This window comes from Nerophis lumbriciformis, linkage group LG05, assembly GCF_033978685.3.
Source record: "Nerophis lumbriciformis linkage group LG05, RoL_Nlum_v2.1, whole genome shotgun sequence".
NCBI classification, from domain to species: Eukaryota; Metazoa; Chordata; class Actinopteri; order Syngnathiformes; family Syngnathidae; genus Nerophis; species Nerophis lumbriciformis.
Genome location: NC_084552.2, coordinates 48,570,204 through 48,598,071, shown reverse-complemented (window position 1 = coordinate 48,598,071; position 27,868 = coordinate 48,570,204). Strand labels below are relative to the sequence as shown.

Genomic DNA, 27,868 nt, shown 5'->3' with positions numbered 1-27,868 from the left:
GGGTGTGGCTCACTGCCTGTTCTGTTTGTCAGCATGCTTACAGAAGCATTTTTACACCAGGACATACTAGTTTGTACCCTGTACATCAGGGGTCCCCAAACTACGGCCCGCGGGCCGGATCCGGCCCCCCAGCATCCAAAATCCGGCCCACAGGAAGTCCCAAGTGATTATTATTATTATTTTTATTATTATTATTTTTTTTTTTTAATCTTTCCTTTCTAATCCATTTTCTACCGCTTGTTACTCTTGGTGTCTCCTAGCCGCTCAGGCAAATCATATTGTCTAAAAATGAATTTTCCCATCGATAACGTGACAATGTTAAATGTTGATGAATATCAATGTTAATTGATGCTAAATGACAAAACGGATTATAAAGACAATGTATATATGTATATATACATATATACATATATATATATATATATATATATATATATATATATATATATATATATATATATATATATATATATATATATATATATATATATATGTGTGTGTATATATATATATATATATATATATATATATATATATATATATATACATATATATATATATATATATATATATATATATATATATATATATATATATATATATATATATATATATATATATACATATACACAGCCTGGCCCCCGACCAAATTTTTTTCACCCAATGCAGCCCCCGAGTCAAAAAGTTTGGGGACCCCTGCTGTACATTCTACACACAGCCCATGTAATGTATCTAATAAAAGTCTGGCATCATTATTTTCTAAATGGAATAGAAAACATAAACATTGCTTAGTACTCTGAGTCACCACACTGTGAGTCGCCATGATCACCAAGATCCGAACCGTGGATTTTGGAACTGTTCCATTTCTACTTAGGTCACTGTTTTGAAAAGATCTTAAACAACGTGTTAACATATTACAATATTGGCAAATGTACTGCAAAAACCGAAAACTTCCTGATAGAGATGTCCGATAATGGCTTTTTTGCCGATATCCGATATTCCGATATTGTCCAACTCTTAATTACCGATTCCGATATCAACCGATACAGATATATACAGTTGTGGAATTAACACATTATTATGTCTACTTTTGTTGTGACGCCCCGCTGGATGTATTAAACAATGTAACAAGGTATTCCAAAATAAATCAACTCAAGTTATGGAAAAAAATGCCAACATGGCACTATCATATTTATTATTGAAGTCACAAAGTGCAACTGCAGTTTTGAATTCGGGACATGCTCTCCCTGAGAGAGCATGAGGAGGTTGAGGTGGGCAGGGTTGGGGCGGGAGGGGGTTCGGGGGGTGTATATTGTAGCGTCCCGGAAGAGTTAGTGCTGCAAGGGGTTCTGGGTATTTGTTCTGTTGTGTTTATGTGGTGTTACGGTGCGGATGTTCTCCCGAAATGTGTTTGTCATTCTTGTTTGGTGTGGGTTCACAGTGTGGCGCATATTTGTAACAGTGTTAAAGTTGTTTTTACGGCCACCCTCAGTGTGACCTGTATGGCTGTTGACCAAGTATGTATTGCATTCGCTTGTGTGTGTGAAAAGCCGTAGATATTATGTGACTGGGTCGGCACGCAAAGGCAGTAATTTGTCGATAAAATTGTTAAAATTATACCTCTACATAACATTGTGAGTTTATTAACATTAAAGGAAACAACACACCAGTCTTTCCTCGTCTCCCACCATGGTTCCAGTGAAGCCAAGTGCTACATACGCTTCATCATATGTTGGTACAGCAAAAAAAGCATGTTCCCCGGGGTCACACGCGCGCCCCCCCCCCCCAAGGAGGTCCGCCCGCTATTTGAGAAGAACTGCACTAGCGTCCCCTATAACGACTGATGTGCAACTTTGACATTAATATTCATTCATATATGAGAAAACAGCTTTCAAATAACTCTCTACTGTCCATGAAAGGGTTGAATGATAGAATGTAAACCAACAAATACAACTACTGCTTTGTTCACATATGCAGCTGTGTTAGTGGAAGCCAGTGTGAGTGGGACATGCTCAGTGTGAACCCTTCAAGGACATTTACCGGGCGATGTCTCTGCCTCTTATGTCGTCTTTTATTTCCTTTGCCCTGGTTAACATCCGTGACACATAATAGTCAGTGTTAATAAATAAGGAGGAATTTCCTCGTGCACTTCTCTACAAGATAGCGGTTCTATTGTTACCTTTCCCCGTCTCTTGTGTCCTTTGCTTTTCCTCCCGGAGTCCACCTGAACAGGGACGACACTTCCTGGTTCCTGAAACACAGGTGCACTTGAATACTCAAACTAGTGTTGTCCCGATACCAATATTTTGGTACCAGTACCGGTATCAAAATGTATTTCGATTTCAATACTTTTATAAATAAAGGGGACTACAAAAAATTGCATTATCGGCTGTATTTTAACCAAAAATCTTACGGTACATTAAACATATGTTTCTTATTGCAAGTTTGTCCTTAAACAAAATAGTAAACATACAGTTTGTACAACACAAGACTTGTATTCTAGTAGTAGGTAAGCAAACAAAGGCTCCTAATTTAGTCTGCTGACATATGCAGTAACATATTGTGTCATTTATCATTCTATTATTTTGTCCAAATTATGAGGGACAAGTGGTAGAACATGAATTGTTCATCTACTTGTTCATTTACTGAAAATGTAATAATCACTTATTTTTCTGTTGTTTGGATGCTTTACATTAGTTTTGGATACCACAAATTTAGGTATCAATCCGATACCAAGTAGTTACAGGATCATACAATGGTCATATTCAAAGTCTTCATGTATCCAGGGACATACTTCCTGTGTTTATATACATAATATACATTTTTTTTAAACGAAAGAAGATGTTTTTCTAAAAAATATTGATGTAATCATAGTAGTATCGACTAGATACACCTCTGTACTTGGTATCATTACAATGGATGTTAGGTGTAGATCTGTTAGATTAGATTTGATGTAGATTTGTTTACATTCAGGAACGGCATCATTAGCAGTTACGCGGGTGGGCTACGGTGTGTAGTGAAGCATGTTTAGCTATTCCTCGTCCTGCAGGGATGATACTTGCAAGAAACATACTTTATTTGTTGCCATGGAGGCGAGGATCAGTGATTTAGAAGTAGCTAAAACACTGCAGACTGCGGATGGATGTTCGCCGCAAGCTAGCTAGCCATGTCTTAAAGCACCTCTTCCTGAGGGCCTTTCAGTGTTATAACTTCACCTTTATCTTTAGTTTTTAAGCCAAAATGCGTCCGTTCTCCTTTTTCCGTCTACACTGTGTCAGATTGTAAGTACGCCGTGATTGTGCGCTGTCGAACATGCTCCTCTGCTCATAAACCAGAAATGACACGACATGACGATGATGGTGGCGCAGCGGGGTGGTATAGAGGCGGTATAGTACTGAATATGATTCATTAGTATCGCGGTACTATACTAATACCGGTATACCGTACAACCCTAACTCAAACATAATGTCAATTTTGAAAATATTGAGGTATCATCTATTTTGTAGTATGATTAAAAGTTGCACTCACGTTGAGTAACAGCGTTTGATTCATCGTCTTTAGTGTTGCATTACGCGCCTCCGCCTGTTCTTTGGGCGGCTCCATGGTCCATATTGTTGGAGCCTCTACAGTATCATTCCAGGAATCCTTCAAATTAAGTACATGTGAAAAACAAACAATATTTTAAATAGCTCCCAGTATGATGTGTCTCTGTAAACTACAACCACCTTTGTAGGACGTTCCAACTCAAAACCCTTCATGGTGTGCAGTTCCACCAGAGGCTGACCGGAAAGGTCAGACTTCACGGAACTCTGTCAAAACAACACAGCCAGTGAATAAAAGAACAAGTCACATGTAAACTCAGGGCACTGAATCGATTGGAACTGGACTGTTCTGAGAAACGTTTCTCGCCTCTCATCCGAGCAGGTTTTATCAATTCATACTTATGACGAGAGCTGTCCTATCTAGTCTATGAATATTAACTGATTCTGAAAATGAGAAGTGAGACTCCTACGGCAACATGAACAGTCCAGTTCTGTTCGACTTGAACACACAGTCTTAAACATTAACTGATAACTTGATTGGACAGCTCTGATCTTGAGCATGGACCTAAGACTTGATAGGACAGCTTCCGTATAAATCATTAACTGATGAGTAGATAGGACACAATGAGAAGTCAAATAAATACAAGATATGGATCAAAGAGGATAGGGAAATTAGGAAGCGAGGGGCCAGGGGCCTGGGACGTCGTCCTTCATCGGCGACGCCAGGGCGTAGAACCGATACTGGGTGGCCAGATCTAAGAACTTTATTTAAAAGGTAAATCTACTGTTTAAATGTTGGCTACTGTACTTTAATTAAAAAATGCTTGAATGTTGAAAATGAGAGCAGAAAGTGTTTTCCCGTTATTTCAACCTAAAGTGTTGGTTGCACTTTATTCAAATAAGATGTGAATGCATTAGTCATTAATTGTTGTTTACCGTATTTTTCGGAGGATAAGTCGCACCGGAGTATAAGTCGCACCGGCCGAAAATGCATAATAAAGAAGGAAAAAACCATATATAAGTCGCCCTGGAGTATAAGTCGCATTTTTGGGGGAAATTTATTTGATAAAATCCAACACAGGCTTCACGGTGGCAGAGGGGTTAGTGCATCTGCCTCACAATACGAAGGTCCTGAGTAGTCTTGGGTTCAATCCCGGGCTCGGGATCTTTCTGTGTGGAGTTTGCATGTTCTCCCCGTGACTGCGTGGGTTCCCTCCGGGTACTCCGGCTTCCTCCCACCTCCAAAGACATGCACCTGGGGATAAGTTGATTGGCAACACTAAAAAATGGGCCTTAGTGTGTGAATGTGAGTGTGAATGTTGTCTGTCTATCTGTGTTGGCCCTGCGATGAGGTGGCGACTTGTCCAGGGTGTACCCCGCCTTCCGCTCGATTGTAGCTGAGATAGGCTCCAGTGCCCCCCGCGACCCCAAAGGGAATAAGCGGTAGAAAATGGATGGATGGATGGAATCCAACACATAGAATAGACATTTGAAAGGCAATTTAAAATAAATAAAGAATAGTGAACAACAGGCTGAATAAGTGTACGTTTTATGACGCATAAATAACCAACTGAGAACGTGCCTGGTATGTTAATGTAACATATTATGGTAAGAGTCATTCAAATAACTATAACATATAGAACATGCTATACGTTTACCAAACAATCTGTCACTCCTAATCGCTAAGTCCCATGAAATCTTATACGTCTAGTCTCTTACGTGAATGAGCTAAATAATATTATTTGATATTTTACGGTAATGTGTTAATAATTTCACACATAAGTCGCTCCTGAGTATAAGTCGCACCCCCGGCCAAACTATGAAAAAAAACTGCGACTTATAGTCCGAAAAATACGGTACTTGTTTGTTTGTATCCATGAATCATTTATACATAATTCCCTTATAAGAAGTGACAGGAATGTAGAAAACTTCACCTGCAGTGTCTAGTGTCCAGTATTTATTTCACAGTCACACTGCTTTTTTTGTTTTGCTAAAAAGTTACTGAATCTATTTCAACTCATTGTATCATTTCGTATCGTTTTAAAAATAATATCGTCTCTGAATCGTATCGGCAACCACAAATATCGGATCAAATGTAATCGTTACAACCTTAGTGTGTTTACATAAAGCATTTTTATTACGGTTAGGCTTTTAATTTGATTAATTGTATCCATGTGCACATAGCTAATGACTGCTTGGTTGAGAACAATTACAGGAGCTTGCTGGTAATGTCCTGCATTGTGTGGAGTTTACACTACATACTGTGTACTCTGTGACGGCGTTGGACGTTTGCGATTCTGTGGTTGTCTTGGTTTGCCTGGAGCCTCCAAGTGCGTGAAGGAGCTCGTCCATGCCGCCTTGTAGCAGCCTCTCGATCAAAAGCTTTAGCAAAGGCAGCTAGAGACCAAAATATATAATAAGTTTGAGAAATATGATCAACTTTTGTTCAGTGTGTTCATGTAAACACACCTTGATGCCATAGGCTTCAAACATTACTTCGATATCCTGAATAGGAGAAAAGGAAATGTGCTGTTTAGCTTGCTTCAAATTAAAGTAATAGAAATGTATATTAAAGATTCACCTTCATCTCAAGTGATTTTCCAGGGTTTCCAGCATCACCCTACAGAAGCAAAACACAGTGAAATATACTAATATACATCCTTTAAAAGTAACCATGACTTATTGCACCTTTTCTCCTTTTGTGCCTCCTTCTCCTTTATCCCCCTGCAGTGAAGAGATACTTAAGCAAAAAAGCGCCTGCAATTATTAATCAGCCCATTTCCTAGTTACCTTCGTTCCGGGAGAGCCCTACTCAGCACACAAGAAACAAGAGAGGTGTTGGGACATGTGATTACTGACACCCTAAGGGAGAGACGCATAGTTACTCACAGTGGCCCCTGGACGACCCATGGGGATGGGAAAGGCTTGTCGGATTTCGTCGACGGTGGCGCCCTGTGAACGGACAATGCAGTTAGCATCGCGAGCTGACAGGGAAAGAGACCGTAGGCGGTGGTTTACCTCTGCAGTGACGAGCATCTGCTTCCCAGGCAACCCAGGTGCTCCTGGCTCTCCTTTACTGCCATCTTTTCCCTGTAATGCAAAACTTAAGCTTTTCACTTTGTTTCGCCATGTACAACCTCAAAACCACTCACATTTGAGCCTGTGCCCCCTTTGTCGCCCTGGAATAGAAAAACAAAGGATTAACAAAAAGTGCATTTCAGCAAAAACACCAACTTCCCTGTAGTTTGTGATACATTTGAGGGACCTGTTTGCCTTCTTCTCCTTTTAGTCCTCTCTCTCCCTGCAAAATCATTATACATTGAGTTCAGTCAGCACAAACATCCCCGTCAGTCAAATTTCAAAGCTCCTCACATCTTTTCCCGGCAGTCCTCGCTTCCCATCAATGCCAGCTCTTCCCTGGAAAGAAGCAACTTCAAATATTGGGGATGTCTCACTCCGAGGAGTTATTTTTGGCAACAATATTTCATGTCTTACTGGAGTTCCTGGTAATCCAGGCATTCCTGCAATTCCAATACGACCCTGCTCCCCTCTTTCTCCTTTCTATTGGGGGTAAAAAACAAGTAGAGAACATAACAGACTTGCTGCTGATGAACTTATTTAGCATACTTACCACACCAGTCTCTCCCGTTTGACCCTGTGTTTAAAATAAACCACCAGATGAGCCAATTAAGAAGCCAGCACACATCTTGTGAATGCATGTGTGTCATTATGACCTTCATGCCTGGTTCTCCTGGTGAACCGTCAAGTCCATCTCTTCCTGAACTACCCTGCACATGGTGACACATGGGCGTAAATAGTATACTGCCGACATATATGCAGGTTTTTTAAGGAATTCGTGCACCAACCAGAGAGGATCCTGGGAGTCCGGGTTTACCCTCTGGACCCTATGAAAGACATTTTAAAGAGGGTACCTCAAAACAAAAAGTTTGATGAGGATTTTGCTAGTTTTCACACAGACATGCTGTAACGGCTCCGAGAAGCACTTCAGCCATATCTGTCCCTCAATTATATTGCTGACAAGTTTCAATCAAGATTGAAACTTGATTGAACAGGGACGGCGTGGCGCAGTGGGAGAGTGGCTGTGCGCAACCCAAGGGTCCCTGGTTCAATCCCCACCTAGTACCAACCTCGTCATGTCCGTTGTGTCCTGAGCAAGACACTTCACCCTTGCTCCTGATGGGTGCTGGTTAGCGCCTTGCATGGCAGCTCCCTCCATCAGTGTGTGAATGTGCGTGTGAATGGGTAAATGTGGAAGTAGTGTCAAAGCGCTTTGAGTACCTTGAAGGTAGAAAAGCGCTATACAAGTACAACCCATTTATCATTTATTTAAGATTCAAGAGTCACCACAGCACAGGGGCGGTATAGCTCGGTTGGTAGAGCGGCCGTGCCAGCAACTTGAGGGTTGCAGGTTCGATCCCCGCTTCCGCCATCCTAGTCACTGCCGTTGTGTCCTTGGGCAAGACACTTTACCCACCTGCTCCCAGTGCCACCCACACTGGTTTAAATGTAACTTAGATATTGGGTTTCACAATGTAAAGCGCTTTGAGTCACTTGAGAAAAAAGCGCTATATAAATGTAATTCACTTCACTTCACAGCACAGAATCAGCATTACTAAAAGTCCAAAATGACATTCTTATGGCCCTTGACACTAAAATGCTGTTGTACTTGTCCTTTTGGATCTCACAGCTGCCTTTGACACTGTGGACCATGCAGTCCTCGTGTCCCGCCTAGAGCACTACGTTGGCCTACGTTAGAAGCGTATAATCTCGACTAAAAACATATGTGTTTCAATGGGCTTTTAACAAAGTAGTATTTATTTATATAGGTAAGTATTTATTATTACTGTTTTAAAATGTGTGGTTTTACTTGCTTTTAACTTGTTTGTCCTGTAAAACAATGTTTTTCAACCTTTTTTGAGCCAAGGCACAATTTTTTTAATTGAAAAAATCCAGAGGCACACCACCAGCAGAAAACATAAAAAAATTAAACTCAGCAGTCAATATTGACAGTAAAAAGTCCTTCTCGCAATTGTTGGATATGAATTTAAACCATAACCAAGCATGCATCACTATAGCTCTTGTCTTACAGTAAGTGTGCTGTCACGACCTGTCACATCACGCCGTGACTTATTTTGAGTTTTTTGCTGTTTTCCTGTGTGTAGTGTTTAAGTTCTTGTCTTGCGCCCCTATTTTGGTGGCTTTTCCTCTTTTGTTGGTGTTTTCCTGTAGCAGTTTCATGTCTTCCTTGAACGCTATTCCCCGCACCTGCTTTGTTTTCGCCATCAAGACTATTTAAGTTGTGCGGATGCTATCCTTCTTTGTGGGGACATTGTTGATTGTCATGTCATGTACGGATGTACTTTGTGGACGCCGTCTGCTCCACACGCTGTAAGTCTTTGCTGTCGTCCAGCATTCTGTTTTTGTTTACTTTGAAGCCAGTTCAGTTTTAGTTTGGTTTTGCATAGCCATCCCGAAGCTTCAATGCCTTTCCTTAGCGGCACTCACCTTTTGTTTGTTTTTGGTTTAAGTGTTAGATACCTTTTTACCTGCACGCTGCCTCCCGCATATTGTGATCACGACAAACCATGTTCCCGACATCTACAAAGCAATTAGCTACCTGCTGCCACCTACTGATATGGAAGAATATTACATGGTTACTCTGCCGAGCTCTAGACAGCACAGACGCTCAACACCGGCACATTTGCGGATTATAATTACTGGTTTGCAAAAAATATTTTTAACCCAATTAGGTGAAATTACATAATCTCCCACGGCACATCAGAATGTATCTCACGGCACCGTAGTGTGCCGCGGCACAGTGGTTGAAAAACACTGCTGTAAAGCACTTTGTGCACCATTGTGATGTTGTAAGGTGCTATACCTGGCCTGGGCAATTATTTTGACTCGGGGGCCACATTTAGAGAAAAAAAAATGTGTCTAGGGGGCGGTATATCTATTTTTAGGAACACTAATGTAAAACCTCACAATAATGTCTGATTGAATGCTAAAAACGTTATGACAGACCGCCTTAAAAACGTAATGGAATTTTAAATTTTTCTATGAACGATAAAACACTGAATATTGACAAAATATGAATGTCACACCCCCTTTCGATCGACATATTTTACAATCAAGTGAAACGCAACAAAAATGCAACAAACAGTGAAATATGAACGCGAAGGGTACAAAATAAACCCACCTACAATCTGATACATCTGATATTTGCTGAATTTCCCCCAGGGATCAATAAAGTACTTTCTATTCTATTCTATTCTATTCCATTCTATATATCACTAAGCTTTAGAACTTTGTTGTGAAAATCTACTTCCGCGTCTGTGGAAACGCTTCCCGCCCACACTGCTTGGTGCCTCATCTGAGCTGCTGTGACGTAAATTACCATAGTAACTAATTAGATTACCATAGTAACTAATTAGATTACCGTAGTAACTGGTATATCATCCATAAGCGCAGATTCCAACCATTGAAATACTTGGTATAGTTGAAGACTTAGGGTCATTAGAAAACATCACTGCACATCATAATGGTAGCTACAGTTTCCATCTTAAAGATCTAAAAAAATTATTTGGGAATGTCCGGCGGGCCAGATTGAAAAGCTCAACGGGCCGCATGTGGCCCCCGGGCCTTAATTTGCCCAGGTCTGTGCTATACAAATAAACCTTGATTGATTGATTGACAATGTACACATTCTTTACGGCCTATGAAATAACAGGAAATGGGACACTCACCCTTGGTCCAGGTAGGCCTATTTCTCCTCTTAAACCTGGATGTCCCGGCTCGCCCTGATAGAAACAAGAGCGGGAAGAGAGGTTTTGATTGAGTTTAAAAAAAAATCTAATATACGTCATATTTAGGTACCTGAATCACTCGCGTCAGAATATTGTCTCCAGTTGCCTGAAAAAAATAGGCAAAGGATTTGATTGAGAGCACTGATTTCCCAGAATGTAGTTCATTTGTTTTTGTTTATTGTTTCAACTTTATGAGCTCTGCGACAAATGGCCTTGTTAAACATGACTGCTCTGATGACACATGACTATAAACAGTTTGTTTACTTGTGTTCCCGGAGGTCCAGGTTTTCCCTTTGTGACGACAGCACACACAAACACACAAACACACACACGGAGATAAATGTTAAAATCAAATGAAAACGTCACAATGCACACTCAACACGTAGGACAAGAGGGAATAGAGGGCGCACTGAACAGTGACACACACACAAAAAGCTCAAACAAAGAGGCGACATATCAAAACTGTTATCGTGAATGACAAAGCGATGCAGGTGATCAGAACCATGACAGTTTATGAGACGGCTCATGAATGCAAAAACACACACCGGCTCGCCTTTCTGTCCATCACGCCCCTTTAAGAAAACAAAGATAAAACATGTTTTATTTGAATTTATCAACATATCCTATTAGAATTAATTATAGAATGACAAAAATACAAGGGCTTACAGTTATACCAGCATTCCCAGTATCACCCTTTTCTCCTCGGTCTCCTGGTTGTCCTGGTAATCCCAGTGGTCCCTAATCAAAATTGAAATTAAACAATTTATGGTCACTGTGAACAGTAGAATCGTAACTTAACCCTCAAATATGAGTTTATAAAATGCTATTTTATAGATTGCAGATGCTGTTTACCACAAAATATTTGAATCTTAGTAAATCAGGCCCACAGTTTTAGTAGATCAACTGCAACACATCAACTAATAGTACATACAATGTTATACTTTGCACTTGTTATTTGGGGTCATAGTAGATCAGGCCATTGGTTGCTATATTTAGCAAGTATTGGAGACCCATTTAAATTCAGTTTTTCCAGCAACAAGCGGCAAATCTTGTGATTTTTTTCTGGTCTCATTTGACACTTCCAAAAGCACTCACTGTTTCGTTGAAACATAGAAAAAAACACACACAAAAAAAAATAAAAATAAAGTTAATTTGTATTTCACATGCGTAACGGTCAATTGTGCAAATTAGACAATGCCCCCTCAACCCACCGCCACAAATATACTGCAGTCCTGTGACTGTGGGAAGCACTAAATATTGTTGTTTTATTTGCAGAAGTAGTTTGGAAAATACCCTAATTCCTCTGTCACCAGGTTGTCCGTGTGGTCCTTGTTCCCCCTGTGACAGACAAACCTAGTTTACTAGGCTGTGAACGCCACATTAAAATGTTTGGAGCAGACCCTTACTGCACCTTAATCCCTTGTTCTCCTTTACGTCCATGTTCCCCCTAAACACAAGTCAACATGGTTTATTGCACTGAAACAGTCATCTCCGATGAACATTTAGTTGAAATATGTTAGGCACATTTTTTTTTTTTTTTTTTTTGCAATAGTAAGAAACGAAACTTCCAAATGAAACCACCTCTTGTGATTTACTTACATCTTTACCTCTTAATCCTGGTTGTCCAGGATTTCCCAGTGACCCAATATCACCCTTGTCACCTTTAAAGCCGTCCTGTCCCTGAGCAGAAATAATTAAATAATGGTGTTTTGTACACAATGATTTGAGGTGGTTTCATGTTACCTTTGGTCCTGGTTTTCCAGATAAACCCACATTTCCCTATGAAAGATAGGAATAATTTACAGTATATGCTGTAAATGCAGCAAAATATGGATGATTTATTGAGGGACTCACTCTCTCCCCGTTCTCTCCCTTTGTTCCACTCTGCCCTGGTATCCCAAAACCTGGATTTCCCTGCATACATAAATTAAACCAGAGCTGCAGATTTTAACATTAATGAACAGCGATTAAAAAAAAAACTAAACAAAAAAAACCTTTTCTCCTTTGTCTCCTTGTCCACCCTTTATTCCCTGAGGACCTGAAGGACCGCCTGGACCGACGTCTCCCTGCAGGACGGGAAGTGTGCCACACATCAATTGGCGACTGTGGTCATTGGGGAAAACGGCAGAAGACATTTTGAAACAGCAAATGGTCTTTCCTTGAAACGGCTCCAAGGCTCAGTGAGTCATTCAGCAAAAGCTAATGAGGGGAAGTCTTAATTGTGTTTGGTAGGCGCACCCAGAGGAGTGCGAGAAGAGCCGTAACGATTTAAATGACAAGGTTCTCAAACAATAACTTCAGTTGACTAGTTCATCTTGATACAATTAAGTGTGGCCATAAACAACAAGCAGGAAGTACTCACCCGAACGCCCTTTTTTCCAGCGGGTCCAATAATCTGTTGTGATAAGACAACATAGAACATTTAAGACCTGATCTACACTGCAAAAACTGAAATCTAAGTAAGATAACATTTCTCAAATAAGGGTGATATTTGCTTATTTTCTGTCTCATAAGATCATTCTTCTCACTAAGCAGATTTTATGTTAGAGTGTTTTACTTGTTTTAAGTGTTTTGGTCCTAAATGATCTCAGTAAAATATTACAGCTTGTTGCTGAGATTTGATGACCTATATTGAGTAAAACATGCTTGAAACTAGAATATCAACTGTTGCAAAGCTGTGTCATCAACACTCACAAGTATAAAACTGCTGTTTTAAAGTAATACTTTCTTATTTCAAGCATGAAAAAAAAAAGACTTTGACACAATTGTGTCTCATATTAAAACAGATGACAGCCAAATGGACTTTGCTGTTTTATTTTCAATGAAACAATAGAAAATACGTACTCATATAGTAGTACAGTTATCAGTGAGAATATACTTATTTAAAGGTATTTTGGGGTTCATTGAGGTTAGCTAATTTTACTTGTTTTGGAAAGTCTTGACAAGCCAAATTTTCTTGTTCTATTGGCAGATAATTTTGTTTAGTTCTAATAAAATACCCCTAATTTTTGTATTTTTTTCCCTTGTTTTTGAACACTGACTTTTTGCAGTGTACTAAAGGTTAAAGACGTGCAAACTTCATAGCGCCAAGTCGCGCACATCTTCTTTGCTCATTATCTTAAATGAGTAAATTATTGAGCGCAATCCATTTAGCCGCTCTGTCAGTCATGTACATGCAGAATATATGCAAATCATTAGAATTCCCACAATAATAGGAGGGGAAGATGCCAATATAGTCATTTAGCGCTCACAATGTGAGTTTGTAAGCCTGAAACTGTTTTGTGCATTTGGAAAGTACGTGCAAACTGGCTCGGTTGTGGACAAATGACTGCACCACGGTCAGAAGGAAGCAATCGCTGCAATATGACAATTGCTCATGTCGACATACTTCTGTCAGAAATTAAAATATAAGACATTACACTCGTCCAGCAATTCCATCTTTGAGTTGATTGAATAAGTTAAGAGAGGAGACACCCAAAACTATGCCATTTTTTAATAGCGTTAGTTTTTTCATATAGTAAACATACACTATATTGCCAAAAGTATTTGGCCACCCATCCAAATGATGAGAATCAGGTGTCCTAATCACTTGGCCCGGCCACAAGTGTATACAATCAAGCACTTAGGCATGGAGACTGTTTTTACAAACATTTGTGAAAGAATGGGCTGCTCTCAGGAGCTCAGTCATTTCAACATGTGCAACAAATCCAGTCGTGAAATTTCCTCGCTCTTAAATATTCTGGGTTTGGAGGTTGCCAGGAGAACGGTACATTTCGGACTGCATTGGGCCGAATGTGAAATTTGGTGGAGGAGGAATTATGGTGTGGGGTTGTTTTTTAGGAGTTGGGCTTGACCCCTTAGTTCCAGTGAAAGAAACTTTGAATGCTCCAGGATACCAAAACATTTTGGACAGTTCAATGCTCCCAACCTTGTGGGAACAGTTTGGAGCGGGCCCCTTCTTCTTCCAACATGACTGTGCACCAGTGCACAAAGCAAGGTCCATAAAGACATGGATGACAGAGTCTGGTGTGGATGAACTTGACTGGCCTGCACAGAGTCCTGACCTGAACCCGATAGAACACCTCTGGGATGAATTAGAACAGAGGCTGAGAGCCAGGCCTTCTCGATCAACATCAGTGTGTGACCTCACCAATGCGCTTTTGGAAGAATGGTCAAAAATTCCTATAAACACACTCCGCAACCTTGTGGACAGCCTTCCCAGAAGATTGAAGCTGTAATTGCTGCAAAAGGTGGACCGACATCATATTGAACCCTAAGGGTTAGGAATGGGATGGCACTTCAAGTTCATATGTGAGTCAAGGCAGGTGGCCAAATACTTTTGGCAATATAGTGTATTATTAAAATATCTCCTATATGAAAACAATTCTTGCAACGTGTATTTTTTTTAACCTGGATCTTTCCAGTGCACAATCGCATCTTGAGCGTGCTAAAAGTAGGTTGCGCTCCAGTTTTGCAGAAATGATGGCATAGATTACAGTTGTGTGCTGCTTGCTTCATGAAATCATAGAACACCACAAGTTTTAACATAACGTGAATGTGGAGGGAAATCAGTGTCTACCTGGTAACAGTCGGTGTTCTGACGAATCGAGCTGCTTTGTCAAAAAGAGCTACCCAACGCTACTCACCATGCGCATGCATGGGCATCAACGCTAAAGTTTTGCTTGAAACAAATCAAAAATACCACTGGCGCTACAAGTAATTATTTAAAATTATATTTCTTTCATTGTGTTTTCTGACCTGTAAGCTTGTAGACACTTAGGATATACTAAAGGTTTTGTGTACTAAAACATGCGCAAACCTGATGGCGCATGTAAAGCTGATCTACTTGATGTGTGTTAACATTTTGGACGGTTAGAAATAAGAAAATATTAGATAATATTCAGCAACATAATTTTATAATCATATAGCTGTTAGAGGTCTTAAAGGGCATCTGCACTTTTTTGAATTTGCCTATCTTTCACAATCATTATGAAAGACATGAGGACGGATGTATTCTTTTTAAAATACATTCTAACTCGTAAGTAAACATAAATAAAATTCTGCTCACAGCGGAGCCAATGGAAGGTCCTCTATTCTGCCCATAAAACCCAATAAATAACCATCCAAAAAGCACCAACAATACTCCATTTACATTTTGTGACTCGAATATTAACCAAGCATTAGTGATATTATTATAAGCTTGAACACAGATGAACTATTTATAGCGGCGCCGTGATCACGAACTTGAGTGTCAATGTTGACATGATTGACTGATCAGCTGCTTCCTTGCTTGTCAAACTTTATTCTAGATCAGGGGTCAGAAACCCGTCGATAGATATCTACCAGTCGATCTTTGGGACCCTACCGGTCAATCCCGAAAATATTAGGAAAACATTTTTATTAATATGACATCAGAGACAACCCACCCAGAGAATGACCAACAGACCTGCCATCACGCAAGCATTTTAACCACTGAACAACATCTCTCTTTAGCCTCTTATCCCGGTGCTCTCAACACTGTCCCCTGTTACCTGAGCACGGCCGCACACACCCGCCCGTCTCGCAGACGCACATTGCATGTCGTGCTCAAAAATCATCAAGATGCAACAATGCATTAAGGCTAATTGTTGTAATGCAATGGACATTTTCTAGCATCCAACATCCAACAACTCTTACCTCAACCACGACTATCATTGCTCGCCTGCGACAGGACGCAAACAAGCCAAATACTGGAGTCTGTGAACATTGCTCCAAAGTACGAATTTTGTGTTGATTCATTGTGCATACAAAACCAAACATTGGCATGTGCAAAGGCGGTAATATATGACAAGGCAGGGTGGCAGCTAAAGATGGACTTCCCTGTTCATCCCCTATTTATCACACAGGAAAAACCTGCAAGGTAAACAGCTGATTTTACTACTTCCCGTGCTGACGTAGGCTGACTCACGTCCCATATGTGACCATAGGATGAACAAATACACTATGGTACTACGACTATAATAGCAATAAAAAGTTTGCTTCTACAGCAGGGGTGCCCAAAGTGTGACCCGTTTGCAATTGGCCATAAAAAAAAAACCACATAGTTGACGCAGGGTTGCAGGTTGCTTTGGTTTTGCCTGAGACCAGGGATCTTGGGCTCGAAAATATTTTTTAACCACTGTTCTGGATCATAAATCATGCCTCTCACCTAGATACCAAAAGGACAAGCACCTATTCCGACAAGTTGGTACACTACGACAGCTAATTTAGGTCCGGAAATGGCGAGAACGACACAAAAAGATGCTTGGTTCCACCCCCTTTTCTTAGTGAAGATTTTGAGTCATTCTTCATCTAAATGGGAATATATGAACATCCTAGTAGTCAGCATCCTCATGACAGCATACCTTGCACAGTAAGTGATGTTTTCTTATGTTTGTTGACTCTCATAAAGACTGCAGTTTGCAGTAATCAGTGATGTAGTTAAAAAAAAGAAAACGTGATGCATTTTTGTAATTAATGCGGTGCATATGCTTAAAATGAGCAAAATACGTAAATATTAAATATCATAAATGTGCCTGGTACTACATTACATATATACTTACATTGTGTATATAAAACCTTAATGGAGGTGTTTAAATGTTTTTTTAATAGCTTTATATGCAGAATAGAGCGGCTCCATTGTAAGCGAACTTTTGATTGCATTTATTTAATATTTAGAACGCATTAAAAAAAACAACATCTGTCATCATGTCTTTCGTAATGATTGTGAACAATAGGCAAAATCCCAATAAAAGTGCAGTTCCCCTTTAAGTGGCTGATTAAAACAAATTGATGCATGTTGGTGTCCTTTAGTGTTTTTTTAATTACGCTTGTTTTTTCACTTACAATATATATTATTACAATATTTCTTATATGAGAAAAAACGTCTTTAAGTATGCAGTTTTTGCATCTTGAGCGGAGTAAGTGCAGCCTCTCTCCAATGAGGGCACCTATAGCGGTAACATTTAAAAAAAAAAAAAGTGGTTTCAATGTAAATGCACTGCACGACTGCTTCTAAAATGCCCATAGAAAGTGGTACATGTTTCTTGCTTACATACACAACACACCCATTGTTTACTGCATGGTATTTGGATCTTAGTAAATGAGGCCCGCACAGCATTAAAAAGTTCACATTGTATATTAATGGATAGTAACGAACAGTAAGCAAAGCATGTAGACAATTACAGCGTGAGGAAGCGCAAATAATGTTAGCTTACATTTTCGTTTTTATCACTGTTGTTTAAACAGGAATAGCAACTGGTAGCAGTTTTTGGCAAAGCAGCTTGATTAGACAGAACATCTGTAGTACATGCAAAATACTTTTTAATATTCAATTATTTGGGATCTTAGATCAGGCTCTTAGTGCTGATATGGTGGAGAAAGATGTCAAAATGCTAGTCTTACACCCTTGGCGGGGTCTCCGGGGGCTCCTCTGGGACCTTCATCTCCCTTTAACCCAACTGGTCCTGTTGGCCCCTGTGGAAAATAAAGGACATAAAGCTTTTGCGTCCACAAGAACCCTGTGAAATAGCAGCAAAGGTAGTTAATTTTACTGTTATCTGTTATTGTAGACTTTTTGAATAGGGTATAAAAAAAACAAGATAAGTGCCACAATGGCGACCTTTGTGATGAACAAGAGGGCGGGGTGGGGCTGAGTGTGTCTGCGTCAAATTAAAATTAGTCATGCAGGACAAAATGTGCCATTTATGAAAGATGCTTCGACGATTAGGCTCACAATCAAATGTAATCACCTGCATCTCTGTGACACGCTCTAATTTAAGAGACGGGAACAGTGTGCCAACGTGTCAGAGAAACAGCCACAACAATAACCAGATTATCCTGTCTAATTCTTAGTGCTTCTGCCAAATATAAATACAAGATCACACTCACTGTGGGTCCTTGCGGTCCAATGGGTCCTCTCGCTCCTTGTCCCCCCTAAAAAGAGGACATTTGCTCATTTGAGACCTGAAAGGCTCCACACTTTCACTTAGCATCCATTGCCTTAAGGATGTTAACACTGTATTGTCCCTTAATCAAATTATTCAGGACCTCTGTATATTTCTAATGGACTGTGAAGATGTGTGTGTGTGTGTGTGTGTGTGTGTGTGGACTGGAGCTCACCTTGTCACCTTGCTCCCCTTTGAAACCCTTTTTTCCCTGCAGACAACATGAATAGTCGGCATGGCTAATTTTCAAAAACCATAAGGCCGCAGTTACTCGGTTTAATCTCGTTAGCAGTTTAGCGAGTGAAAGTCAGGGTAAAATATGCGAGACTAAAAGGAATCAGGAACAGAAATGACATACCCGAGGTCCAATGGCTCCTTGGATGCCTTGTTCCCCAAGTTCACCCTGGTGAGATAGATAGAGGCTGCAAAACACTGTCACTGAAATAAAATCAAAACAACGTTGAGCACCTTTGCACCAACTGGTCCTGCGACACCCACATTTCCCTGTAAAACAAAGTTTTAAAGGATGAAAGGAACATTTACGTTAGTATAGTCTAATAACACAGTAGTATATGATCTCAATCTACCACGCAAATATGTCCCCATTAGTGTGTATGTGTGTCACAGGACGTTCCGAATTACCCAAATAATGGCGTACCTTCTCTCCTGGTTCTCCGTGAGGACCCACAGCACCATGAATGCCCACGCCATCCACACCCTGCAAAAGTTGACATTCTTTAGAGGGCGGTCGCATCCTGACATATTAAATGTAGATATCTCCTGAGAGTCACCACCTTCTCGCCTTTTTGACCCGGTGCGCCATCAATGCCCACAGGACCGGGCAAGCCTGCGAAACCCTTAAGTGTCGCGGCCGTTATGTGGGAAACACACAAAAAAAAGACAAGAAAATATTCACATTCATATGTTAGTGGTCTTTCTTGTCGTCTGTGGACTTACATCTTCTCCTGCTTCGCCCTTTTCACCCGGCGTCCCGCGTAAACCCTGTGAAATGAATAGAACACGTACACAAATATTATCAAATCAAATCAAATCAACTTTATTTATAAAGCACATTTAAAATTTACCACAGGGGTAGCCAAAGTGCTGTACAATGAACAGTTTAAAAGATAAAACGAGTACCGAGCAAACACAACACAACACAAACAGAACACGATAAAAAATAAATAATTAAAATAGAATAAATAAAAACATAAAAACATAAAAACAGGTTCACAGCAGGTGTATTATGGGGTGCCATTGCAGGATGGATATCACTCAGTGTTAAAAGCCATGGAATAAAAGTATGTTTTTAAGAGAGATTTAAAAACAGGAAGAGAGGAGGCTTGTCTAACACTCAGGGGTAGGTCGTTCCAGAGCTTGGGAGCAGCAACGGCGAAAGCTCTGTCACCTCTAAGCTTCAGCCTTGTGTCAGGGACCGTCAACAGCAGCTGATCGGCTGATCTTAAGGATCGGGTGGGGCAGTAAGGCTGAAGGAGGTCGGAGAGATAGGTTGGCGCGAGGTTGTTTAGACATTTAAAAACAAATAGAAGGAGTTTAAAATTGATTCGGTAACGCACAGGGAGCCAGTGAAGGGACGCTAAAATAGGGGTGATGTGCTCACGTCTGCGGGTCTGTGTTAGCAGACGAGCAGCAGAGTTCTGCACGAGCTGCAGGCGGGCGAGGGAGGCCTGGCTAATGCCTACATACAGGGCATTACAGTAATCAAGACGAGTCGAGATAAAGGCGTGGATTAATTTCTCAAGATCATGTCTTGATAGAAGCGGTTTCACTTTCGCTATTTGGCGTAATTGATAAAAGCTTTTTTGAACGACGCTGCTGATTTGTTTTTCGAATTTAAAATCTGAGTCAAACTTTACCCCCAGGTTTGTGACACAGTCGCTGAGATACGGGGTCAGAGTGCCGAGGTCAACGTTGGGGGAGGGAGAGCGACTTGGACCGAACAACATAACTTCTGTTTTATCTTCATTTAGGCTCAGGAAGTTAGCTGAAAGCCAGACTTTGATGTCGTGCAGGCAGTCAATAAGACGTTGAACCGTGTTATTTTGTGCCATGGGAAAATATAAATGATCATAAATAGTTTTCATGCACACCACTCTAAAAGAACTAGTTTTCCAATAAAATTTCGCCAAAAGTCTGCCAGTTTTTGTGATTTGTGTGTAAAAAAAATTGAGTACTTAAACCAGGGCTGTCAAACTCATTTTAGCTCAGGGGCCGCATGGAGGAAACTCTGACTATTAAAATCACGGCATTAAAACTAAAAAATAAAGACAACTTCAGATTGTTTTCTTTGTCTTACTTTGGCCAAAAATAGAACAAACACGTTATGAAAATATTACAATAAAAATATAGAAAAAAAGTGAATGAATGAATGTTTTTTGCATAAAAATGTTGTTTATTATTTTTTTCTAATTAATTAAGTAACGTTTATGACAACCTTTTTCCAAAACACAATATATATAGAATGTGAGATATAACAGGATAATGCATACATTTATCATTTGTTTTCAAAACGGTTACAAACAAGTGGGACCCCATTTTTAGGACTTGATGGAGTCCCTGGGTCCCCATTTTGAAAATTCCTACCACCAACACTGATGGAGTATTGGTGCATGCAAAACAGCAGCAGGCAGCTGCGGCCTGTGGGCCGGTTCTAATACTAATCAAATATCATCCCAGGGGCCATCGATAATTCAATCGCAGGAAGGATCTGGAACGTGGGCCATGATTTTGACACCCCTGACTTAAACAAAGAATCCCTCCAATTGTTACTCAGTTTGTTTGTTGTTGTTTTTTATGATGTATGATCGCAAAATAGGCCACCAGAGCATGTTGCAAAATGCCAAAACTTTGATAAAGAAGGTGACAGACACTATTGAACTGAAGAAAGAAATCAAAATACAAAGGTTGCATCTGTGTGGCTCCAACCCCTCCTCTCCTTCCCCTACGTTTATTCATGTCTTTGCGAACAAGAGCTTTCAATAAGGATTTTACTGCATTTTTGGGTGATTGTTGCAGCTTAAAATGCCTGCATTTGCGACAGGTTTTTCAGAAAGTTAAAGCAAAAGTTGCAATGTATTCAGGCTTTTTTTAAATTCAATGACAGGGAATCTTCTGATTTATGAATTTGTTAACAATGTTTTAAATGTTCCTCGGACCTTATCCTCAAAAATCACAGAATTGCAACAAATATTGGAAAACAAATACAGTATTGATGCTTTATCTGTTTTTTTATTACCACCCAGACTTAAAAGTGGACACTAGACAAAAAGCACATACTCAGAGGTCATTGTTAAATTAATGTAATGTTGTAATTCATTGTAAGTAATAATTTAAATAACTCATTCATAAAAAAGGTTGATTGTTTGTTACACGGTGCCCCAGTTATCTTGTATTTCTCCCACGTAGCTTTTCTCTGTGTAGAATCCGTGTTGGCTACTACCGTATTTTTCGGAGTATAAGTCGGACCTGCCGAAAATGCATAATAAAGAAGGAAAAAAACATATAGAAGTCACACTGGAGTATAAGTCGCATTTTTTGGGGAAATGTATTTGATGAAACCCAACACCAAGAATAGACATTTGAAAGGCAATTTAAAATAAATAAAGAATAGTGAACAACAGGCTGAATAAGTGTACGTTATATGACGCATAAATAACCAACTGAGAACGTGCCTGGTATGTTAACGTAACATATTATGGTAAGAGTCATTCAAATAACTATAACATATAGAACATGCTATACGTTTACCAAACAATCTGTCACTCCAAATCGCTAAATCCCATGAAATCTTATACGTCTAGTCTCTTACGTGAATGAGCTAAATAATATTATTTGATATTTTACGGTAATGTGTTAATAATTTCACACATAAGTCGCTTCTGAGTATACGTCGCACCCCCGGCCAAACTATGAAAAAAACTGCGACTTATAGTCCAAAAAATACGGTACTCCTTTTCTGGGCACTCAATGAGTAATCGTTGGTAGTTGCAGTTTTTCCAATACTGCTCAACGCTCCTTTTGTTTCGTCCCTATTCATGTGGCTTCCTCCACTTTTATGGTTTTACCTTGCATTTTTATCCACTTCGTGCGAGTGCACTTTTAGTTATTAGAACCTTTTTATAGTTTTTTTATGCAGTCTCTCTCTCTCTGCTTTGGGGTCAAGCCGATCATAACATCAGCATTGCAAATAAAAATATGTCCTTAATTGGCTTATATGTGAAATAAATATATAAAAACATGTAAACTAAGACGTATATGTTTATACACTATATTACCCACAAGGCTCAGCGTTGTACGTTGTAGACAAGAAGAGGAAGTAGGTCTGAGCTACCAGGGTGGACGACAATTGTGCCAGTTGATCAATAAATACTTGATATATTGTTACACGTTGTCGTTCCCTCTTTGTCTAATCAAGAAACAAGAGACTTGACGTTCGCCTTTGAACGCCGCTCAGAAACAATATTGATTGGGGAAAAATGGAGCTAATTGGCCAAAATGTGCAAGAAAGTCTTGGGCTCTGTGCTCTTGTTTCCCCCTTGCGTTCTTGATGTTTCCCTCATATGTATTTTGCCTTTTGGGTCGGGTCCTTTGGAACTGCGCAACAAGGAGTGGCCTTTTCGTGGCATCTGCGCTGCTTTGTGGCGCTTTTTTGTGAACCTTTGGATCTGCCTTGTTGAGCCGTGGCCATGTTTGCATTGGAGAGCAGCTGCTGGCTCTCTGCCACACTGGAGTCCGCATGGAGAGACCGAAGAAGATGCGGAGGAAGTTACACGTCGAGATGGAAGAGCCTCACGGAGCCCTGGCTGAACAAACATGTTTCAGACATTTCGGTCTTCCGGGACAGATTCTCGATCATCCGCGCGGACTTTGGACATAGGCCGAGAGCTAGTGGGCAGCCTTGGATGGAGAATGTTCTCCTGCCAGCTGGGTGTATGTGGGTGTTGAAATTGTGTTTTTGTTTTGTTTTGCTGTGCAATCATATGTGCGCAACATTTATTTTTTATTGCTTTTTTTTTGTTGTGTTTTACTTTTGTAGCCGTATGTAGAAATAGCGCCTCTGAAGTGGCAGGTTGTATCAGCTATGTGCTGCTTTAATGTATTTTACGTCCTTTGTATTCTTTACTGTTTCTCTCTTGTTTTCAAACCAAGATGGTGCGGATGGCCACCACTCACTGTGCTCTCTTGTAGTTGTTGCGTTTGTCTTTGTTTCTTGCATTGAACTAAGAGAGCACAGTCAACCAAGTCAAATTCCTTTTGTGTTAAACGTACCTGGCCAATTAATCTGATTCTGATTATACATTTCATTTATTATTTGTATATTTGAATATTATTTTAATAATAATAATAACACATTTTATTTATAAGGCGCCTTTCTGGGCACTCAAGGACACCGTACAAAATCACAACAATAAAATCAAATTGGATAAAAAACAACAACAACAACTACAACAAAGATAGAGAAGAAAAGATGATTACAATGAAAAGGCAGTCAGGAATAGGTGTGTTTTGAGTCTTGATTTGAAGAGGGATATTAAATGTAAGTTACGAAGGTCTGGTGGTAAAGAGTTCCAAAGATGTAGGGCAGAGCGGCTGAAAGCTCGGGCACCCATGGTGGACAGTTTAGATAAAGGGACAGTGAGATGGATGGATGAAGAGGATCTTAGGGAACGTGAGGGCGTGGCGAGATGGATCAGGTCAGAGAGATATGATTTTTTATTTTGCATTGCCTTTGCATGTAAAACTGGAATATTTATGTATAACATGTATTTTGTGTTCCTATGTTTGGGTGTGTGGAACAGATTAATTGGATTTACATTATTTATAATGGAAATATGTATTCGGTTTTCGTTCGATTCAGTCTTCCAAACTTTTTGGAACAGATTAAACCAAGGTATCATTACATAATTATACCTTTTCTCCTGGTTCTCCAGTATCCCCCTGTACAAAACATATGATAAGGATGGATATAACTATTAACAAATACAAACCTGTTTTATATATATATATATATATATATATATATATATATATATATATATATATATATATATATATATATATATATATATATATATATATATATATATATATATTAGGGGTGTAATGGTACGTGTATTTGTATTGAACCGTTTCGGTACGGGGGTTTTGGTTCGGATCGGAGGTGTACCGAACGAGTTTCCACATGGACATATTAAGTAGCGTACCACACAACACACGCACGCTAGCAACGACCGGGCTACGATAGACTGACCATACGTCCTTTTTTCACAGACATGTCCCTTTTGCGGGGCTGTCCGGGCGGAGTTTCTTAAATGCCTCAAATGTCCGGCATTTTGAGTTAGGGTTGCGTGTATTTTCAATGTACGTTCAGGGTTAAGAAGGGGTTAAAAACAAAACAAATTGTGCGCGCAGCATTGGTGAGGGAGGGGCAGAGACAGAGAGAGCGAGAGTTATGATAAACGCGCATGCATCGCCAGGCTCTGCTTTTTATCCATAGATTTATCAGATTTAATTTTTTATTATTTATAGCATGGGTGTCAAAAATGTGCCCCGGAGGCCATTTGCGGCCCACAGCTAATGTTTTAAAGGCCCACGGCACATTCTAAAAATACTATTAAAATAAACAAAAACATAACAAAAGTGAAATAAAAAAGCTTAAAGGTTGAATGTAATTTAGAAAAAGTTGCAATGTTGACTAATAAAACAAAGCTGTTTTTTTTTTCTTTCAAACTGTCATTGCTCAAAACATAATATTGAATCAAAATCAATGTTATTATGAATTATTGACCTATCCAAGGTTCCGATTACTTCACATCAAATATTCCACTAAGAAAAATATTTTTGGTGGAAGAATTTGCAAATTTGGTAAATAAATAACCAAAAAATGTATATTTTGTTGTTTCCTTACTGTACCGAAAATTAACCGAACCGTGACCTCTAAACCGAGGTACATTTCGAACCGAAATTGTTGTGTACCGTTACACCCCTAATATATATATATATATATATATATATATATATATATATATATATATATATATATATATATATATATATATATATATATATATACATATATATATATATATATATATATATATATATATATATATACATATATATATATATATATATATATATATATATATATATATATATATATATATATATATATATATATATATATATATATTCATACCTTGACAGATATTCCTGCTGGTCCTGCTGGGCCAGGCAGTCCTGGGACTCCAATGAAGCCTGGTATACCAGGGGGCCCCTGAGGACCCTGCCACATAATAAAGTATTTGACCAAAATTCCATCCGGGACCAAAACAAATCTTTTAAAAGGACTCACTGAGGATCCAGGTTCCCCTTTTCGCCCCGGGATCAAGTTTACATCCGGGCCTGCTATCACATAACCAGGTTCTCCCTGTGTGGATGTAAGAAAGACAAATTCCTATGATTGTTTCACTCTAAAAAGATAACAATATCAACGAAATCTAAACATACTCGCTCTCCTCTCTGGCCCTTTGGACCAGTAAGACCAGGAGCACCCTGTCATTATCAGACAAGAACAATTAATATCAATAAAAGTGGAAGTCTGACATCAATATGTGCGTTATTTTGTTTGTATTTGACCTTATCGCCTGTCACACCAGGGGGTCCCTGATAAAGAAATGCCAAACACAACAACATTAATAGAATCAACTCAAACAATGTCAGTGCGGGTTTGTTCTTTTCCCTATGCAGTTACCCGCTGGCCGCCAGAACCTGGGAGTCCACTTCTTCCAGGCCGTCCAGGCAAGCCGGGAATGCCATCTGTTCCAGAAGGCCCCTATTTAAAAAAAGCAATATGGTGGGGAAAACAGAATAAAACACAGCAATGACACGCTTTACAAGCTTCCGGAATACAAATACAGGAGTGAAATGAATGTAGAGACATTTAAATAACTCATGGTCAGTCAAACACGCCACATACATCTGTCAGTTTTTGAGAGTTTGACAGTGTGTACATCTGGTGCCTAGGCGGGTGTTGGGGTGCGGGTGGGGCTGTGGGCGGCCGCCTTGGGTTGGTTGAGGGGGCTGTCCCTCCCGTGGGTGGTTGGGCGGGGGGTTGCGCCCGTGGGGCTGGGGTCTTGCCGCTGTCGGGCGGGGGTCGGCTCGTGCCCCGCTGGCTCCGGTTGTCCGTGGGCTTCCTCCTTCCCCTGGGGCGCGGGGCGGGGTCTGCCCGGGGTCGCCCTGCGCTGCGGCTGTGCGGGCCTGCCTGGTGCCGGGTTGGGGGAGCTGCTTGCCTCCCTTGTTGGGGCCCCGGCGGTGCTGCCCGACTGCCCTGCGGGAGTCCCCCTCCTGTGTTTTACTCTGCCCTTATTTTTTTATTAATTTTATTTATTTATTTTAATTTATTTTATGTGTATATATATATATATATATATGTATATATGTATGTATGTATATATGTATGTATGTATGAATGTATGTATGTATGTATGTATATATGTATGTGTATGTATGTGTATATATATATATGTATGTGTGTATGTATATATATATATATGTATATATATATATATATATATATATATTATTATTATTATTATTATTATTATTATTTATTTTATTTTTTTTTTTAATCTATTTAATATATTTAACTTATTCTGTTAAATTATATATGGGTACGCGTGTATGTGGGTGTGTGTACGTTTGTATATATGTATGGTGAAATCTGTGTGTATGTATGTAGGTACATATGTATGTGTCGCTGCCCCGGTGTGTATTGCTGATCGCGGCGCCGGGTCTGCTGAGGTGCCGTGGCATGCCGGCTGTGGACGCAGGGCTGGGCCCTTATGGCTTTTTGCCGGATGGGATGCCTGGTGGGTGGTGGGCGGGGGGGGCCTGGACGTGCGGGAGGGGCTGCGGGGTTTGGTGGCGTTGGGCACTGTTGGCGACCAGGCCTTTTGTTTATTTTTATTTATTTTATTTTATTTAAAGGGTTTATTTTTATTTTATTTTATTTTATTTATTTTTTTTTTATTTTTATTTTTTATTTTTTTTTATTTTTTATTTTTTTTTTGTGTGTGTTGTGTATGTATGTGTTTGTGTATATGTGGGCTTATGTATATGTGTGTGGGTGTATTAATGTGTATATATGTGTGGATGTGTATGTTTATATGTATATGCATACGTGTGGAAATGTGTGTATGTGTATGTATATGTATATGCATATATGTATGTGTGTATGTATGTGTATATGAATGTGTAGGTGTGTGCATGGGTGTGGATGTCCGGTGGCTCAATTGGCCTGGCTGTGGATGAGTTGGGGTAGGTGGGTTGGTGGCCTCGGTGGTAGCCGGGGGTGTGCGTTGTTGTGGTTTACGGGGTCGGTCGCTTTTTTGTTTTGGTTTCGGCGGCCGCGGGTGTTTACGCTGCGGACGGGCGGTGGTGGTGATGGTTGCTGCGGTGATACCAGCGGTTGGCATCGCTGTGTTGGGTTGGAGTGGTTGGGGGACTGTGGCTG

At 39.9% G+C, this 27,868-nt stretch overlaps 1 protein-coding gene across 1 annotated transcript in view; it reads right to left on the bottom strand.

The window, feature by feature from the left end:
• col7a1l (collagen type VII alpha 1-like) overlaps window positions 1–27,868 on the bottom strand; it is a 90,438-nt gene that overhangs the window by 29,035 nt on the left and 33,535 nt on the right. The window contains exons 29-72 of the mRNA XM_061961489.1: window positions 26,108–26,188; window positions 25,993–26,019; window positions 25,864–25,908; window positions 25,709–25,783; window positions 25,553–25,639; window positions 24,265–24,291; window positions 19,291–19,335; window positions 19,128–19,190; window positions 18,992–19,051; window positions 18,802–18,837; window positions 18,692–18,736; window positions 18,509–18,544; window positions 18,278–18,322; window positions 17,792–17,863; window positions 12,732–12,764; window positions 12,364–12,435; window positions 12,224–12,283; window positions 12,113–12,148; window positions 11,969–12,049; window positions 11,781–11,816; window positions 11,663–11,707; window positions 11,036–11,107; window positions 10,915–10,941; window positions 10,634–10,660; window positions 10,440–10,475; window positions 10,310–10,363; window positions 7,409–7,447; window positions 7,277–7,330; window positions 7,174–7,197; window positions 7,038–7,103; window positions 6,915–6,959; window positions 6,808–6,843; window positions 6,695–6,721; window positions 6,561–6,632; window positions 6,432–6,494; window positions 6,333–6,350; window positions 6,231–6,266; window positions 6,124–6,162; window positions 6,012–6,047; window positions 5,805–5,939; window positions 3,726–3,809; window positions 3,529–3,645; window positions 2,180–2,251; window positions 2,041–2,085 (exon numbers count right to left, since the gene is read on the bottom strand). Coding sequence (XP_061817473.1) covers window positions 2,041–2,085; window positions 2,180–2,251; window positions 3,529–3,645; window positions 3,726–3,809; window positions 5,805–5,939; window positions 6,012–6,047; window positions 6,124–6,162; window positions 6,231–6,266; window positions 6,333–6,350; window positions 6,432–6,494; window positions 6,561–6,632; window positions 6,695–6,721; window positions 6,808–6,843; window positions 6,915–6,959; window positions 7,038–7,103; window positions 7,174–7,197; window positions 7,277–7,330; window positions 7,409–7,447; window positions 10,310–10,363; window positions 10,440–10,475; window positions 10,634–10,660; window positions 10,915–10,941; window positions 11,036–11,107; window positions 11,663–11,707; window positions 11,781–11,816; window positions 11,969–12,049; window positions 12,113–12,148; window positions 12,224–12,283; window positions 12,364–12,435; window positions 12,732–12,764; window positions 17,792–17,863; window positions 18,278–18,322; window positions 18,509–18,544; window positions 18,692–18,736; window positions 18,802–18,837; window positions 18,992–19,051; window positions 19,128–19,190; window positions 19,291–19,335; window positions 24,265–24,291; window positions 25,553–25,639; window positions 25,709–25,783; window positions 25,864–25,908; window positions 25,993–26,019; window positions 26,108–26,188 — 2,331 coding nt within the window. The remainder of the gene's footprint in view (window positions 1–2,040; window positions 2,086–2,179; window positions 2,252–3,528; window positions 3,646–3,725; window positions 3,810–5,804; window positions 5,940–6,011; window positions 6,048–6,123; window positions 6,163–6,230; window positions 6,267–6,332; window positions 6,351–6,431; window positions 6,495–6,560; window positions 6,633–6,694; window positions 6,722–6,807; window positions 6,844–6,914; window positions 6,960–7,037; window positions 7,104–7,173; window positions 7,198–7,276; window positions 7,331–7,408; window positions 7,448–10,309; window positions 10,364–10,439; window positions 10,476–10,633; window positions 10,661–10,914; window positions 10,942–11,035; window positions 11,108–11,662; window positions 11,708–11,780; window positions 11,817–11,968; window positions 12,050–12,112; window positions 12,149–12,223; window positions 12,284–12,363; window positions 12,436–12,731; window positions 12,765–17,791; window positions 17,864–18,277; window positions 18,323–18,508; window positions 18,545–18,691; window positions 18,737–18,801; window positions 18,838–18,991; window positions 19,052–19,127; window positions 19,191–19,290; window positions 19,336–24,264; window positions 24,292–25,552; window positions 25,640–25,708; window positions 25,784–25,863; window positions 25,909–25,992; window positions 26,020–26,107; window positions 26,189–27,868) is intronic.